Below are 19,365 nucleotides of genomic sequence, written 5' to 3' on the forward strand. Positions count from 1 at the left end.
GGCGGTGAAGAGCTTTCTCGCGATCAAGCTTCGATCGACGAGATATAAAAGAGCTGCTCCGCAGATCTTTACTCACTCACTCGCTTCAAGGCGAGCTCTCACTAAGGGCCCTTGAACGGAGTCACAGCTCTGCTTCGAAGAGCGCAACCAGCAAGTCTTCTCGACTTTTCACAGTGCCTGGGAAGGCACGGAAGCGAAAGACTCAGTCTCAGCTCTGACCGCACACCTCACGTAGGATGTACAGCTACGGTCAGCTGACGCACCAGCATCGCCGTCGCCACCACAGACTCTACAGCGGAAAATAATTCCCTTAGAGTTCTGTGCCCGGTTGACTCGGCCCCCACGTGACACTCACGTTCCGGGGACATCCGAATGCGAAGGCCTCTCCCGCCTCGGCTCGCAGACTCACTTGCGACTCACATCGAGAGCCGGACGGTCGCAGCGCATGGCACAACGGAGACAGACTCCACCGCAACGCAAACCTCACCGCCGGGATGCAACACGCACCCTCGCATGAATCGTCCTGTTAAGGGGATCCTACGGCGACGGTCGAACTTCGATAGATTAGCGCCCTCATCTAAGTGTAACTAAAATTGCCGATAATACCGACATTTTTAATTCCGATACTATTATAATATATTACCGACAGTAATTATCGACAGTTATTACCGACAGTAATATATGATTCATGCATGTCAGAACAGTTTCAAAATTGTGTTCAATACGTGAAGGCAGATCACATATTTTTACAGCTCTATTACAGCTCTCGTACGCGTAGCTTATTGAAGCTTATCTACCGTATTGCTGATAATAACCTCAAAAACATAAATATATGTCTGTCTTTATTGCATAGTTTAAATAATTTCAACATTGCTTACATTGACATGTATCTTTTCATATATCTGTCAAGAGGAATAATTTCTTTTTTAGCCACACACACACACACACACAAAACAATACACAATACAAATGTGTTTTTGTGTGTGTGTGGCTAAAAAAGAAATTATTCCTCTTGACAGACATATGAAAAGATACATGTCAATGTAAGCAATGTTGAAATAATATATATATAATAATATAATAATAATAATATATACATAATCATTATATGTGAAAAACAGCGACAGAATATAATGAATTTTTTTAAATATACTGAATAATAAAAATATAGAATGGGCCCCTCCATCGCCCATTCTCGTGAGAACGCAACCATATACTTCTTTCGTCTCTCCGATTATAATTTAGTGATATTGAGGCATTTTTTTTGTAATCGATAATCTTGTATTAGAATAGATTATCGAATAATATATGAATTATTTTGGAAAAGGCAGCAGTTTATTGCTTTCTATAATTTTACAAAAATGCTCTCTCATGCATTTTACATCTTTGGAGTATTTTTTCTCGCAAGGATTGCCTCCTAAGACTATAGTCGTAGCGAAAGCTGCAGCATAAATTCCACAACTGATTCCATCAGGTTGTGTTTGAACCTTTTCAAAAGTTATGTCAAAACTTGAGTTCACTTTCGGATAACGAAGATGTATATAATTTTTCTCTTCAGCTACCAATTTATCGTATGTACAGCCAGGTAGACTATCGTACACGCGAAGTTTGGTGCCGTCAAAGAAAATACATCTCCAGTGATTACTACAATTTCCTCCAATTATTTGTAAGCTTTTGTCACTATGACTAGCTTCAATTATATGGGGGTATTGTAAATATAGTACACTTTGTGTTTCGAAACAAGAAGTTTCTCTTATAATGCGCAAAAATTGATCCAACGATTCGTCATTCAATTGACTTGTTATAGGTAAGACATTCTTTTTTATCGAAGAGAAAGAAATAAACGTATCATCTAAAAGTTTTTTATGTCTTACCATATCATCTTCAGTTATATCTCGTTTGTTACTTGAATAACTTACGATTATGCAGTCATCATCTTGCTCTTCATGCAGAGCAAGAACAGCAGGATCAATTATTGCTGCCTCCATTGGCGAAATGTTAGGTTTCAATCGTTTTCTCTCTTCCATGCCATTTTCGTTTTCTGCTACTTTTCGTCTACTTGTTCGACTAAGTATTTTTTTGGCTGCTTCTTCTTTAGCTTCTATAATATATCTTGGATTTCTGATAGGCATATGTCTATTATGACGACTATCCAAGATTTCTGGAAGCATGCATTCGTTATAGAAGCGTGTCAAGAAAGGTAGCATTTGATTTTTCCAAAAAATATTGTCTACATCAATGCGCAATATTTTCATACTTTTTGGAGTCCAGACAGCAAAAATACAATATTCTCGCTGTGTTATATTTAACTGACCTTGAATTTGATAATAATATCGATGATTCTGATTCATTTTTTGCGGATTTTTTTTATCAAAAATAGCTTTTAAAGAAGGCAATGTCTCAATGGCTTTTTCAACTGTTAAATTTTCAGCCGACAGAGGACATTTGATTTCCACTAGACCATTTCCATCAATAAGCCCGTCTGGGGAAGCACCCAAGCATGGATTTTCAGTATCGATGAATAATCCGCAAGGAATCACTTCTTTATTTAATTGTAAAGCCAGTTCTTTCTTTGCTACTTCTTCATTATCACGACCATATTTTATGGCTGCGTTATCAATGTATGGAGGATATAAAATGGCTTTTACCGTTGCTGCACAAGACGTTGTCGATCTCATGCGACATACGGTTCCAAAATTGGATGCCGTCAACATTTCCCGTCTCAATGATAACCACAATTCTGATTTACTTTGATTTCTTGTATCGAGTTCGATTTTTTGCCAGTTTTTCGCATTTTCTAACAACTTTTCTAAATGATTTTGTCGAAGTTGTTCGAATACATGGGATGAAAGATCCGGTTTTTGCGATTGCGGACCGTAATATCGATCTGTTCCTGACTCTCCTTTGAATTTTTTTGGCATTCCCTGTGCTTCTCGAGATTCTCTAGTTTTCGCAACTTTTATTTGTCGTTGTTTTTCAAGATTCTCGACAATAGGCGGAACAATCTTATCCATGCTTTTATACAATTGCGTAAGAACTTGTTGCGTATTGTATTGCACAATTGCTCCCGCAATTCTAGCATTATAAGAGCCTCGTTTTCCAAAATTAATGCGTTTTCCACCAATTTCTTTGCAGATTATCGAGTTGAACGATTCTGCAGGATTATTGTTAAAATTCAGCAACAAGCTGTCAGAATAACAGCTTAAATATGAGATTGCTTTTTCTATTCTTTCATACAGGCCGTATGATTTCAGATGTGGTACATAATTTGTTGTCGTTTTACCATTTTCTGTGCATATACGACCGCGTGATTCACATCGCTTATGTTCGCCAAAAATATGGCTAGGAATGTTCAATATATCTTGTTGTAATTCTATAGCCTTATGATGTTGAGGTGTTTGTTGCTCTTTTCTTCGTAGCTTCGCTGCTTCTTCTACTTCTTTTCGAATATTCAAAATGTTATTTTTTATAACATTTCGCAACGCTACAAAGCCACGTTGTTTTTGCGCTTTTGGCTGAGTCGTTTCTGCCACAGCTTTTAGCTTTTTACACAAATTGCGAAGCAAATGATTGCTGCATTCTATTTTTTTTACAGTTACCATTTGTTCACAATATGGTTTATTATCATGAATGGTCTGATATACACTACTATCACCATCGGCGATAACCGTTTTGTAAATCAAACCATGCATTTCGAGGCTACATTTAAAACCTTCTGCGATGGCATCGCTCTCCATTCTTGTGGAACTTGCATTGCGATCAAAATTTTTATAGCATTTGTGAATTCTTGGTTTGACACCTTTTCGCTCTGCCATATCACATATTGCGCAAAATTTATTGCGAACACCAACAAAGAGAACTTTTTTGGTATAGTAACCAATTATGGCTCCAATACCGGAAAGAGAGTTATAAGCATTGCCGTATGTTCTCTTCATCCAACTACCATCTGCTACTACAGTTATGTACGGAATACCGTTTATAATATCATTTCTCTCGAGAGCGAGTTGTTTTTCAATTTCACCAGCCATTTTCATATTTTCCATGGCTGTTTTTTGAAAATCATCGACTATATTGTCTCTGAATGTGATGTACGTTGATTCGGACATGCAAGGAACATTTATGGCTGCACACAGCTCATTCAGCTGGGCATAACCAATTCCTGTTGTAATAGTTGCTGCTGCAACAGCTGTGTTAATGTCCAATATTTTCGGTTTTGTGGGTTCTGACCAGATGCTGTCTTTATAATGACACATTTGGCATTGGAAAAACAACTGCGTCATTAACCCACGGCGACGAGAATTTATGAGTTTCCAATCTTTAAATTGGCACTCTATTCCTCGCGCATGATTATTAAATGTTCTGTGGATTTCACTCCACATAAAAGCAATATCGACAATGCGACGGCCTTCAGGCAAGTTTTCTTGCACACCATAAGGGTCTAGAAGGGCTTTATTATCAATAACAAGAGTATCGTTATCGTCGCAATTGTCAATATACGTACCTTTATTTGATGTTGGCTCCATGCACAGCATTACTTGGGTACTACTTTCCGAATCCATCATATTGGGTAATAATCCCACTGATTTATGAAAATCAATGGATTCGGTGCTAGTATCCTTTGTAAGCTTTGTGTTCATGGAGCCACTTATCTTTTGGGCCCCTATCTCCTTCCACAACTGTCTTCTACAAAGAGAAATAAATAGATTATTTCGCAAAATCTTACACAAAAATAATATATGCCACATTTATTATATTTTTTAAAATAATTATACGTTGAATACATTTAGTAAATCTTTTTTAATAATTTTTTTGAAAAGTAAAACCCGCTCTGAAAAATAAGTGCAGTCCTTTGTTTACAGCCTTACATAATATCTTACATAGCTATAACTAAAAATTATTTTATATAATACAATATACTAGCACAATACATCATGTTTTGACATAGCTATAATTAATAAACCAAAGCGCTCATGCAAACCGCATTTGGTGCAAAATATTTAAAGCAACCAGCACACGAATTGATCGTCTCTGGCATAATTTTTGTATAACCAAAGCGCTCATGCAAACCGCATTTGGTGCAAAATATGCAACCAGCACACGAATTGATCGTTTCTGGCATAATTTTTATATAACCAAAGCGCTCATGCAAACCGCATTTGGTGCAAAATATGCAACCAGCACACGAATTGATCGTCTCTGGCATAATTTTTGTATAACCAAAGCGCTGATGCAAACCGCATTTGGTGCAAAATATGCAACCAGCACACGAATTGATCGTTTCTGGCATAATTTTTATATAACCAAAGCGCTCATGCAAACCGCATTTGGTGCAAAATATGCAACCAGCACACGAATTGATCGTTTCTGGCATAATTTTTATATAACCAAAGCGCTCATGCAAACCGCATTTGGTGCAAAATATGCAACCAGCACACGAATTGATCGTCTCTGGCACTAACTACCGTACATAATATATACACTACCGTTAAAAAGTTTTGTCCATCCAATTTTTTTGCTTTTTTATAGAAGTTATTATTCTTTATTTTTTTGCGAAACTTTTTTTAAAGTTTCTCTGAACAGAGTTTCTCTTATGAGTTCTTTTCTTAAAGAAATAAAAGTGAAAAAATTATTTAGCTCCAAAATAATAAGTAAAAATAAATAATTTTTCGTGAAAATGTAAGAGACAAATACTTTTGAGCGGTAGTGTATATATAATCAATTTTTTTAAATCAATAAACAAAGGACTGTATTCTTACTTTTCAGAGATAGTAATTATTTGACGATTATGTTTGTACGTAATAAAATAAGTGATTAAAAAGAGAGATGATTAAATAAAAAGAAACACACGCGGATTACACATTTATTACGAACATACGTGCACGTAATGAATAGATATAACTAAATATACAGAGAAAGATAAGAAAGAAAGATAAAGAGAAAGAAAGACAGTGAGAGAGAAAAAGAAGTGAGCGGGGATCTGTATATCTTCTCCTTTACATTATGCAACAAAACAACAACACTGGCAATGAGAAAGGCGATGGATTATAATTTTATCTTTCTTTTTATATCTCTCTTTCTCATCTTTCTCTGTATATTTATATCTATTCATTATGTACACGTATGTTCGCAATAAATATATAATCTGTGTGTATGTTTTTATATGTGTGTATGTTTTTTATAACTAGACGTACTAACCTTTGATACCATCCTCTCTTCGTGGAAAGTCTGCGAGCACCGAGAGGCAAGCATTTTTCATTGTACTTGCGTCCCATTATGTACTCTAACGAAATGTACTTTCCACTAAACAAAACAGTAATTCAGTAAATACTGTAAAAACACTACACAATTTTCGGTCAACACGTTATAACACGGTGTAACGGTTGACTAGTTTTCGCGCGCTATTCTCCTATAACATAATGCATGTCAATGCGCGGCAGCGAGATTTTTCTGTCCGCGCAGTAAATACCTATATATTACTGCATATATAGGAATCGCGCGGTTGCTGTTATTATGTATATAAAATGCGCGTCTTTTAATTATACATAGAATTCTCGAAACAAAATAATTATTTTGATTAAATTATTTTGATGATTTGTGAAAGGCATTTAAAATTTTTTATTACTTTTCTTTAAAAAAAAAAAATTAATAAATTCACATGTTGAATATTGATTGAATCAAACTAATAACTATATTATAATGTACATGTATGTAATTTCTATCTTTATTTTATCATATCATTCTTTATATCATATTTACAACTTTTTAATTATGCCAATATTCAGAATATTCAATGTTATATTGCATATACAAAGTATCTAATTTTTTTATACGTATCTGGAAACCATGAGGTTTTAAAAACAAATATTTCAGACGAAAGTTGTATGATTTCGAGGGGGACATAAAATGAATTGAACGAACTTCTCCTACATAAAGACATTTTGCAAATTTGGAGTAAATTCATAAATTTATTTCAATTCATTACGTTTTTTAAATTGCAATTATCCTAATCTTTTTATGTCTATAGATTCTATATAACATTCTGTAACGTAAAAAGTTATAAGAGTAGTATAATCAAAAATTTAATGGTTTACGAGATATTTTATATCTTTTTATACAAAAAAAAATTAATATTTTAACATAAAATACAAAATATCTAAAAACATTCAGTTTTCGGTAATCTTACCTTAATACTTTTATGCACAGAATAGTGACACGAATCAATAGACGAAAAAAAAAAAACAGTTGTTTCCAAGAAGAAATGTGTAATTTGCAACATGCAGCTGCATACTTTTTCCTAAAAACAACTATATATATTTTTTTACATCAGTTGATTCGTCTTATTATTCTGTGTATAAAAGTATTATAAAATTACTGAAACACAGAATGTTTTACAAAATATTTTGTATTTTATGTCAAAGTATGTAAAAGATAAAATATCGCGTAAACCATTCAATATTTGATCATACTACTTTTCTAACTTTTTACGTTACATAAAATGTTACATAGAATCTATTGACATAAAAAAATTAGGGTAATTCCAATTTAAAAAATTTAGTTTGCGTCCAAATTCGCAAAATGTCTTTATGTAAGAGAATTTCGTTTCCATTTTATGTCCCCCTTGAAACCATACAACTTTTGTCTGAAATATTTGTTTTTAAAACCCTATTTCCAGATATATATAAAAGAAAATCAGACATTTTCTACATGTGCAATATAACATTCTGAACATTGGCGTAATTAAAAAGTTGTAAATATTATGATATAAAGACTGATAAAATAAAGATAAAAGTTACATATATGTACATTAATAAAATATAGTTACTAGTTTGATAAAATTAATATTCAACTTGTGAATTTATTAACTAATTTATTTTATTTTCTTTAAAATTTGCAAAAATAAACGATCCAGAAGTTATTTGGTGCGGGCATATATCCAGAAGGTGCAGATGGCGCGGACACATATCCTGATTGTGAGATCAGACGATACGAATTACGTTGTCTGCTTGGGGGGGGGGGGGGAATGGTGCAGGTATGTGTCTCCTCATGTCCAATGTTGACGGTGCCGACTCGCCTTTTGCGAGAAAAGACCGTGCGTCCTACTCGGATTTGAACCGAGTTCGTCACGGTGACAAGCTCGCATTTACCAATGTCGCTATGGATCGTACTGTGTCAGTATATGATACTATAACGGTATTTTTGTTGCAAACATATGAGGGCACGGATCTAAGAACTCGCTTTGCGCTCGAAATCGTGTAAAAATATTGTCCAAACGTCTCAGAGCATGAAAATTTTGAAAGTTGCAATTAGTTTTTTTAAATATAGACTTGTAGAGAATGACGAGACGGAACTTTTTTCTATTTGCAGTTTTTTTGTTCGATGCTTATTTTTAATAATAAAAATAAAAAAGTGAAAAATTTTTATCCCCAAATTCAATAAAATTTTAAGATATAAATCGTCGTAATTTGGCCAAATTTTGTTGAAATTGTTTGAAATTTGGTATATGCATGCAGTATAGTCTAGCGATGCCTACAAAACAATAAAAATGCTAAAAATCGCCTATTGTTTAATAATAATTAATTGCAAATTGAGGCCAATGGGTAACTACGTTTTTTTAGTTTTGCTGACAAAAAGTATCGAGGGAACTTGAAATTTGAAACAACTTCCAGTGAGACATTTGTTCCTCTCTATTGAAGGAAGATTTCTAGAAATTTTCAGATCGATTCATTGAAAATTTGCGGAAATATGCATTTTATAAAAAAACATGCGACGCCGCCAATGATAGCTCCGTGAGCGCTGAGCACCATCAGGCAGCGTACTCGCCGTTCGGTTTTCAAGGACTCGATTTTATAATGATTTTTTAATAGTTATACATTTGAACAATCGCTCACTCTCCACGAAATATCGAAATGATGAACTATTATTTATACGGTTTCTTAATTAAATACTTTTATTATTATTATTTTGAAATATTTCACATACACTCCAGAGACGCGGTCTCTAGGACGGTAATAATTTAACAAATAACAATAGAGTTGTAAGAAATCATTATAAAATCGAATCCTGGAAAGTTGAACGGCGAGTACGCTGCTTGATGGTGTTCAGCGCTCACAGAGTTATCATTAGCGGCGTTGCATGTTTTCTTATAAAATACATATTTCCGCAAATTTTCAATGAATCGATCTGAAAGTTTCCAGAAATCTTCCTTCAATAGAGAGGAACAAATGTCTCACTGGAAGTTGTTTCAAATTTTAAGTTCCCTCGATACTTTTTGTCAGTAAAACTAAAAAAACGTAGTTACCCATTGGCCTCAATTTGCAATTAATTATTATTAAACAATAGGCGATTTTCAGCTTTTTATTGTTTTGTAGGCATCGCTAGACTATACTGCATGCGTATACCAAATTTCAAACAATTTCAACAAAATTTGGCCAAATTACGACGATTTATATCTTAAAATTTTATTGAATTTGGGGATAAAAATTTTTCACTTTTTTATTTTTATTATTAAAAATAAGCATCGAACAAAAAAACTGCAAATAGAAAAAAGTTCCGTCTCGTCATTCTCTACAGTCTATATTTAAAAAAATTAATTTTGCAACTTTCAAAATTTTCATGCTCTGAGACGTTTGGACAATACTTTTACACGATTTCGAGCGCAGAGCAAGTTCTTTGATCCGCGGCCTTATATAATAACAAATGCTAAAAATTATCTTATTTGTGTCGTATTTGGTGTCATTTCATAAATCAAAAACTAAATATACATAAATAATATTTTCATAACATACTTAATTAATTATTATCTGATTGATATCGTGTTTGGTATCAGTTTAATCATAAAAATCTTATTAATTCATAACAATAATTTTTTAATTGATAATATACAAAGTAAAGGTTTGTGTTATAATTAAAATTTTATAATAATTACAGATATAAATATATAGATAAAGAAATCCTCGCGACATATCTGCCGGTCGGGCCGGCCCTTTATGCCCTATCTACACCGAAGGATGATCCTGCTTGTGGCTCATCCGATCACTTTTGCCTTCAGTGTGATTTTCAATGTGTTTCAATGCGTCTACATTACTCGCTCGGATGAGCCACAAGCAGGATCATCCTTCGGTGTAGATAGGGCATTACGCGCCGTAACAAATGCAGTAATACATTACGAGTGCGCGAATTCCAGTGGATATATATTTTTGTGAATTTATATATATTTGAGAAAAAAATATTTAAGAAATTAAAAAAGAATAGAAATCTCATTCTCTTTCAATTTATTCTCAAATATATACAAATTTACAAAGATACATGTCCATTGAGGTCCGCGCGCTCGTAATGTATTATTGCATTTGCTACGGCGCGTAATGGGTCGGCCCGACCGGAAGATATGTCGCGAGGATTTCTTCATCTATATATTTATATCTGTAATTATTATAAAATTTTAATTATAAAACAAATCTTTACTTTGTATTTCATCAATTAAAAAATTATTGTTATGAATTAATAAGATTTTTATGATTAAACTGATACCAAACACAATATCAATCGGATAATTTTTAATTAAATATGTTATAAAAATATTATTTATGTATATTTAGTTTTTGATTTATGAAACTGCATTTGCTACGGCGCGTGAGGGGCAGCCCAGCCCGGCTGCCTTACAAGAAAAACTTCGGTAATGCAACAAATGCAACGCGTATGTAGCGCAGTCGCACGCGCGCGCGCGTAAAATAAATATGTGTGTGTGTGTGTGTGTGTATGTGTGTGTGTGTATGTGTATGTGTGTGTGTTCTTAGTGTCCAGCAGTGATGCAAGATTGAGCATCCTGCATCATGCGCGACATGAGGGGAAGAGCCCCCACCAAACAAGCGAGCATCGCGTCCGTGTGCGCTCGCCGTGTGAGTCGTACGTTGTTGGAACGGCGAGTGCACATGGACGCGATGCTCGCTTGTGTGGTGCCGCCATGGTGGAGGCTCTTCCCCTCATGTCGCGCATGATGCAGAATGCTGAATCTTGCATCACTGGTGTCCAGAAATAGTGAAGCCGAGAGACGCGATGAGTAAACGATGTAAGTATTTATATATATATATATATCAACTTTATAAATTTTATAAAAAGCATAATTTCTCTCTCTCTCTCTCGTTATTTCTCTCGTTCTGTCTGTCATGTAAAAATTAAAATATTTTTTTTTATTGCAGCACGAAGCGAAGGCAACTTGCCGTCAGGACGAAGGGGGACGGTGCCGACGGCACCGTCAACATCGGACACGAGGACCCCGGCGACGGTACCGGTGGTACCATCAACATCGGACACGAGGACCCCGGCGACAGTGCCGGCGGTACCATCAACATCGGACACGAGGACCCCGGCGACGGTACCGGTGGTACCATCAACATCGGACACGAGGACCCCGGCGACAGTGCCGGCGGCACCGTCAACATCGGACACGAGGACCCCGACGACGATACCGGTGGTACCGTCAACATCGGACACGAGGACCCCGGCGACAGTGCCGGCGGCACCGTCAACATCGGACACGAGGACCCCGACGACGATACCGGTGGTACCGTCAACATCGAACACGAGGACTGCGGCGACGTCGCCGTTAGCAGACAGGGCGAATATCCAGACAGGAAGAATAGGCCAAGATGTAAGAAAGGTTAGTTCTTTATGGTATTTATAGTATTATATATTTTTCTCATAAAGAAAAAATTAAAGACAAATGAGCCAAGTTATTATTACATATATTAGAGCTTTTTTTGATAAAATGATAAACAGAAACGTTTCTGCCTATATTTTCCTCTGTATAAATAGTAAAATAAATTAAACTTACATTATTATAAAAAATAAAATTATGTCGTTTGCATCCTCTATCTGCAATGGAAAATAATTTGACAAGCTTGATAAAAAGTTATGTCCAAGTTATTGTATTTCTTATTGATGATAATCATTGGAAAAATTAGATCGTCGATACTATAGAATAATAAAATAAAATATAGAAATACCAAAATTATAATATATAAAAAGAAATTATTATATTATAATTGTAATTTTTTATTGTAATTACAATTATAATATAATAATTGCTTTTTATATATTATAATTTTGGTATTTCTATATTTTATTTTATTATTCTATAGTATCGACGATCTAATTTTTCCAATGATTATCATCAATAAGAAATACAATAACTTGGACATAACTTTTTATCAAGCTTGTCAAATTATTTTCCATTGCAGATAGAGGATGCAAACGACATAATTTTATTTTTTATAATAATGTAAGTTTAATTTATTTTACTATTTATACAGAGGAAAATATAGGCAGAAACGTTTCTATTTATCATTTTATAAAAAAAAAATCTGTAATATATGTAATAATAACCAATTCGACTCGTTTGCTTTTTATTTTCTTTATGTGATTTGTATCAGAGCTTTATACAGAAGTTTTGTTTTATATATTTTTCTTTTTTTATCCAAATCTCTTCTGTCTTCTGTTTTTGAATAGTTACATACATGTGTGTATGTGTATCTGTGTAAAAGTACTAATATTTATATTATTTTTCAGAATATTAATGATGCGGTGCGTCAAGCAATCAATCAACAAAGAAAAAAGCAGAGGAAGTATGCCAATTTTAAACGGCACACCGCACCAGGGTACGGGCTCCAACTGGCACCATCCGGATACATGCCCGCGCCTGCATCTTCTGGATATGTGTCCGTGCTATCGGCACCTCCTGGATATATGCCCGCGCCGCCTGCACCTTCTGGATATGTGTCCGTGCCATCGGCACCTCCTGGTTATATGCCCGCGCCGCCTGCACCTTCTGGATATGCGTCCGTGCCATCGGCACCTCCTGGATATATGCCCGCGCCGCCTGCACCTTCTGGATATGCGTCTGTGCCATCGGCACCTCCTGGATATATGCCCGCGCCGCCTGCAGCTTCTGGATATGCGTCTGTGCCATCGGCACCTCCTGGATATATGCCCGCGCCGCCTGCAGCTTCTGGATATGCGTCTGTGCCATCGGCACCTCCTGGATATATGCCCGCGCCGCCTGCAGCTTCTGGATATGCGTCTGTGCCATCGGCACCTCCTGGATATATGCCCGCGCCGCCTGCAGCTTCTGGATATGCGTCTGTGCCATCGGCACCTCCTGGATATATGCCCGCGCCGCCTGCAGCTTCTGGATATGCGTCTGTGCCATCGGCACCATCCGGATACATGCCCGCGCCACCGACACTATCCGGTTATATGCCTGCGCCGCCGGCATCATTTGGATTTGTACCCGCGCCGTCCGGGGGATATTATTATTAAAAACTGTCTCAAACTTGTCATTTCGTATTATATAATTTTATGTATTTCATAAAATTTTATAAAAAAATAAAAAATAAAATAATTTTATATATTTATGTTAAATTTCTTTCCTTCCCATTCCTCTTATTATTAATTAATTTTATTTTTTTAAATTAATTTTATTTTTTTTTATTTTTTTTATAATATACTTATATCTGTGTTTTTCTAATCGCTTGTTTATTGCATATCGCTCTGTACATCAGTGCTTCATGTTCCACTCATATATCTGCCACATGTTTACTCGCGCTTCTCTCTCTCTCTCTCTCCTTCTCTCTTTCTCCTTCCCCCCTTCTCCCTGCTAATTTATAATTATAATCTTTCATTTGTATCATTATCTTTTTTCATTTGTGTGACTTTTATTTTAATTTTTATATTCTTTTATTTTTATGGTTCTCATCTTTCTATATAATAAATTTATTTATGCATTTTATTTTGCAGTATACATGAAATATACTACAAAATAAAATGCAATAAAATATGCTATAAAATTAAAAATGCATAAATTATTGTTATTTAGGCAGATGAGAACTATAAAAATAAAAACCATATAAATGATAAAAAAATAATGATACAAATGAAAGAATATAATAATCAACTTGCAGAGGGAGAGGGGAGAGAGAGAGAGAGAGAGAGAGAGAGAGAGAGAGAGAGAACCGTAAGTAAAAATGTAAGCAGATATGTGAGAAAAGCATGAAGTCGATGCAATTAGCGATATGTTGTAAGCGAGCACTTAGAAAGAGACAGAATAAATGTACGATAGAAAGAGAAAAGAACGAGTTTAATAGTATTAGTGCGTACACATATATATTACTCTCTCACGCAAGGATGAAATAACAAGGATAGTATTGTCTGTTCTTATCGAGTAAACAGGCAAGTTTTAGCTCCATCTGTTCTAATATTAGCCAACTAATTTATTGCTCTGTTTTACTCTCGTACCTCAATCTCGCACACACACATATGCATAAATTTTTACAGACACTAATCTTTTTTATTAGGCTTCCAAACTTACTTTTAAAAATTCACAGATATTCTTTCATATTAGACCGAAAACGGACGCTATGTCTTTCGCACAGAAAAACTGCAGAATTTTAAAGTTAAACAAATATTGACGCCACGTGCAGATAACAAAACTGTAATTTAAAATTTTTTTCTGTTTTTTACTAAATATTATAGCATCCGTTCTTCGTTATTATAAGTACTTGAATTGTGGAGAAGGATTTTTCAATCTGTATAGCTAAAAAAAAGATTAGTGTTTGTAAAAATAATGTCGGTAAAGAAGAACTGTAGGATCCCCTTAAGGACCCGATTCCAACCACGCAGACGCGGCCGGTAATATCTTACCGCGCCCGTCACCTTTCATTCGAAACTCGCGGCCTTACACTCTGCCGCGAATGCGCCGCTGGCGCACTCAAGTTACACACACACTTGTACATACATACTTCTCTCTGACAAAGAAATAAACACATTTCTACACCATTGACTCTCTCTCACTTCTCACCAGTCGAACACAATCCATTAGGCTATACGCCTATAACCATTATTCACATTAATACACCAGTATGATAAACATTTATGGCACTTATATGTTTCCATTTATTAATCAATTCTAATTTTAAACAAATATTATAAATAAATGGAGAGTATTTTTTTAAATAATATAAACAAAGAAATATTAGAAATATATAGTGATATTATTAATAACAAAAAAGATATAAAAAATAGCTCGTTAAAAAGTATACTTGGAAGCTTTTCAAAAAAATATCATAAAAAATCAGATGACAACAAGAAATTAAGTAACTTTATAGTTAATGAAATAAATTATAATGGAAAGTTTAATCTTATCGAAATATCTAAAAGAATAAAAATACTATTGTATCATAATATTATTCCACAAGAAATAAAAAATAAAAACATAAGAGATGTATTATTATCTGAAAAAATTTTAAGTTTTAGTGATATATCAGATATTAAATTGGATTGTGTTAAGGTTTTACTATCTAATATTATTCAAAATATATTAAGATTTTTCATAATAAAAACTATAGAAGGAGAAATTGAAATTAATAAATTATTTGTAAAATTTGATTCAAGAAAGATAAATGACTCTTTAGGATGTTACATAGATATGTATTACGGGATAGAATATCTTATAATTACAGAAGTATTAACAAAATTATTAAGTTTGTATTTTATGTCTAAAACACTTGAAAAAGGAGGAAGTAGAATGATAGTTGAGAGAACGACTGTAGATAATTTAAATAAGTTATACGAGCTTATATCAAGAAATGATGTAAGATACAGAAACGATTTCAAAAATATCTTCATACGCATTACAAATAGTATAACTGACGAATTTCAAGGAGGAAGTAAAAGTATTCACGATATTATTAATAAGATAAAGAATAAAACAATTTCAAAAGAAGAATTACTTCAAGACCCAGAATTATGCGGTGCTATCAATGTTTCTTTAGGAGAGATAAAAATTCCTAAACTAGAACCTTATAATGTTGATAAAGAAAAATTTGTAACTAAAAGTGGAAACAATATTCTAAACGTGGTATTTGGAAACAAAGCGTCTGAAAATATACAGAAGATATTTAATGATAAATATAATATGTCTGCTAACGATATTGTTAACAATCTTGAAAATTATAAAGATAATATAAATAATTCATCGCCTGTAAAAAACAACTCAAATAATAATCAAAATTTCGAGAATTTATTTAATTTTACTGAGAAAGACATAGATATATTATATACATTGAATTTAATAGATGCTTTAAAAAGTATAGGTACTGGAATCACTCCTTTATCAGAATTGTATGAGTTAGATAAAAATCAATTAGATAAAAATATAACAGTAAACTTTTATACTCCAGTTTCGAAAGCAACAATAGATGGAACTCCTATAGAAAAAGAATAATTATGGTTGTCTTAACTCGTCGTTAGATTCGTCTTTTGTCTTATTATCATCTTTATTCTTTTTTTCATCTTCATTTTTAGAATCTTGATTAGCTTTACATGTTTCGTCTTGAGTAAGAAAGTAGAATGCAGACATATATATACACCATATACACAACGGAAGGAATAAAATCATTATAATCCAATGTATTTTAATCATATATATTGAAAATAATAGGAATAGAATTGTTGATATTATAGAAAGAGATCCTGGTATTGTTAATGAATTAAATTGTAACATTAGAGGTTGGGATATCCATATCAATAAAAATTCTACTGGAAGTAAGCTTAATATTATACTGTCCCAAAATTTACTAATATTGAAAAGAGGATCGTTAATTCTTGTAAAATGTTTTCCTTGAGAAAGTTTTAAGTTATCGTTTCCTAGGTAATGATTGGCTATATATATGATTCCCATTCCAGCGAATAAATATATGAATAATGTAAAAAATAATCCATAACTACTATTGGATAAATCCAAAAGAACAAACTTATTACTTTTGTACCATTTTCTCCCAGACTCTGGGCTGTATATGATAGAAGATATGTATCCTAAAAATGGAAGTATAAAAATAGTGAATAAATATAAAGTATCGTATATATAGTTTGTCCATTTAGTAGTGTATCAAAATCTGCCATTTATAAGTAATAAAAATAAACCGATATTTTTTAATATAAAACTAATTTATGTAGAAAATTCTGTAATAAATTCCTCTATTGTAAGAATACGTTTATTTTTTTTTCAGCTTCTATTATTTTTGTTGATTTCTTATTAATGATATTTGATAATTTTGATTTATTGTTTGTAAATATGTATTTCTGTAATTTTTTTTTCTTTGATGTATCTAGATTATCATAATTTAATTTAATTTTAAGTATTAAATCCTTATCAAAATTTATTCTATCATATATATATCTGTGATAATTCATTGTGTTAATAATTGCACTTACAATAGTATTTATATTTTGAGAGATGTATACAAAATATATTACATATAACAACTTTCAAATCTGAATTTACCTTTATTTTTTCACATATACTATTACATGAAATACAAAATAAATGGTAATATGATTCTTCCAGTTTTAATGTATAGAACAATCTATTATTTTTAAATTTCATATATAGTATAATACATTTAACATATTCTTTATCATTGTAGTATTTATTATATAAATCTATAATAGTTTTAAAACTGTTTATGTTTTTTACTATACTTTCATATTTTATATTAGATATATAGTCTACAACATAAAGATTTTTACAATTTAATAATTCATTTACTTTATATTTCAATTTTTTTTTCAAACATTTTTGTATAATTTCTTTGTCATTTTTACTTAACTTATCATATTTTTCCTTCAAATTATACACGTATGTTTCGTCGAAATAAAGTTCGCAGTATAAGATTTTTAATTTATTATTTGACGAATCCATCTTTCAATTTAAATGTATTATTTCTGTTTTTAAAATAATTTTTGGAAAACAAAAGTTACAAAGAAGATAATGAATGAAATTAAACAAAAATTAAATATGTAACCTAATATACGTCACAAATAATATTCTCAAATCCAGCATTGTTGTATACCAATAATGTTGCGTATCTAGAAATATCGTCTTTAACATGACCACTATTATATAGAAAATCTTTTATTGAAAATTTGTCATGAGAAATATTTTTAATTTTCTCTTTTATAGCATAAGGAGTATCATTATCTATTACGAAATTTTCTATTTCTACATTTTGTTCTCTAAACAATTTTCTCAAAGAATCTTCTATGATCTTATTTTTCATATACGGAACTGACATTGCAAACGGGTCATACTTTATCCACGTATCGTCATCAATTTTGTTATATGAATATCGTCCGATATATTCTTTCGATGAACACATTTCGTATATTCCTGAATTTTCTAGTGTTTTACAACATACAGCTCCTATTAGAGAGAATACTTCGCCTCCGATTGTTGGATCATCAGGTATATCTATAGGATCGTCTAGTACAATGTTTTTTGCACCAGAATTATAAAATCTTGATAAAGATTTCTTGTGAATTCTAGGAATACTAATAAAGAAGACACCATTTGCAAATAGAACAGAATTATTATTTATATTTCTAAACATATCAAATGACAGTTTATTACCTAAAAATGGACCTAAATTACCAATTTCTCCAAGATACGCACAATTTTTTTCCTCCTTTACAATAGATTTTCTAACTATACACAATCTTTTAGTAAGAGAGTCGTAACTTATATTATTAAATACAGAACTATCTAACTTCAAAGATTCTTTAATACTACCTAATCTATTTCTCATGATATCAAACTCTACAAATTCAACGGATTCAGGTACAGACGATATAGGGTCTGTTGTTTTTGTTACAAGTATAGACTTAAATGGAACACACGATAGGACTGTTGATAATATTTTTTCTTCTTCGGTTTTGTAAGATCTGAATCCTATTTTGTTTGTTATCTTTGATAACTCTCCTGACAGTTGACTGTACCACTTACCTTGTCTCAAGTTTAAAACAATCATCTTTAACATATTGTGATATATTAATCTATATAATTCGTGTTTTAATCTTACTTCTCCGTTAATTATCTTAGTATCTCCTGTTATAAAATCTGTAGGATCAGACGCTTTCAAAAACATTCTAAATTTATTCTCTTCAGTTATTTTCTTGTTAACTATCATGTCTGTCAGTACAGTAAGAGGATCAACGTTGTTTATTAAATCGTCCAAAAATGTTAATTTATTTGCAAATAAACAAAATATAACAGGCTCTATAAAATCGTTATTATTTCCGAACGAAACTACTTCTCTTATAAATCCACTATCTAAACTAGATAGATTTTTATACTATTTTGAGACTATTCTGCTGTTAAAATTACATGTTTGATACGAATGTGATTTATATATCACTTCCAAGAGTTCCATTTGTTTATCCAAAACAATTTTGTTAAGATTCGAAAGAGAAAAATATGGATGTGTTTTTAATATCTGTTGTTTCAAGACATAAGGAGTGTTGTCCTCTATATATTTT

General features: G+C 32.6%; 2 protein-coding genes across 2 annotated transcripts; one reads left to right on the forward strand and one right to left on the reverse strand.

The window, feature by feature from the left end:
• Positions 1-1,225: 1,225 nt before the first annotated feature.
• On the reverse strand, positions 1,226-5,354 carry LOC136997409 (uncharacterized). Its single transcript, XM_067348129.1, has one exon. The coding sequence runs from the start codon at positions 4,743-4,745 to the stop codon at positions 1,314-1,316; it is 3,432 nt and encodes a 1,143-aa protein (XP_067204230.1). The 5' UTR covers positions 4,746-5,354; the 3' UTR covers positions 1,226-1,313.
• A 5,475-nt stretch (positions 5,355-10,829) lies between these two features.
• On the forward strand, positions 10,830-15,269 carry LOC105670520 (protein enabled homolog). Its single transcript, XM_067348056.1, has 3 exons — positions 10,830-10,963; positions 11,071-11,656; positions 12,565-15,269. Exons 1-3 carry the CDS (start codon positions 10,830-10,832, stop codon positions 13,312-13,314), a joined length of 1,470 nt encoding a protein of 489 aa, XP_067204157.1. The 3' UTR covers positions 13,315-15,269.
• Positions 15,270-19,365: the final 4,096 nt, after the last annotated feature.

This window comes from Linepithema humile, chromosome 1 (assembly GCF_040581485.1).
Source record: "Linepithema humile isolate Giens D197 chromosome 1, Lhum_UNIL_v1.0, whole genome shotgun sequence".
In the NCBI taxonomy this organism is placed as follows: Eukaryota; Metazoa; Arthropoda; class Insecta; order Hymenoptera; family Formicidae; genus Linepithema; species Linepithema humile.

Coding starts and splice junctions, on each gene's coding strand:
- LOC136997409 (XM_067348129.1), bottom strand. CDS start 4,745: ATGTGGCATATATTATTTTTGTGTAAGATTTTGCGAAATAATCTATTT.
- LOC105670520 (XM_067348056.1), top strand. CDS start 10,830: ATGCGCGACATGAGGGGAAGAGCCCCCACCAAACAAGCGAGCATCGCG. Junction 10,964..11,070: donor GCTTGTGTGGTGCCGCCATG/GTGGAGGCTCTT, acceptor AAACGATGTAAG/TATTTATATATATATATATA. Junction 11,657..12,564: donor TAGGCCAAGATGTAAGAAAG/GTTAGTTCTTTA, acceptor ATTATTTTTCAG/AATATTAATGATGCGGTGCG.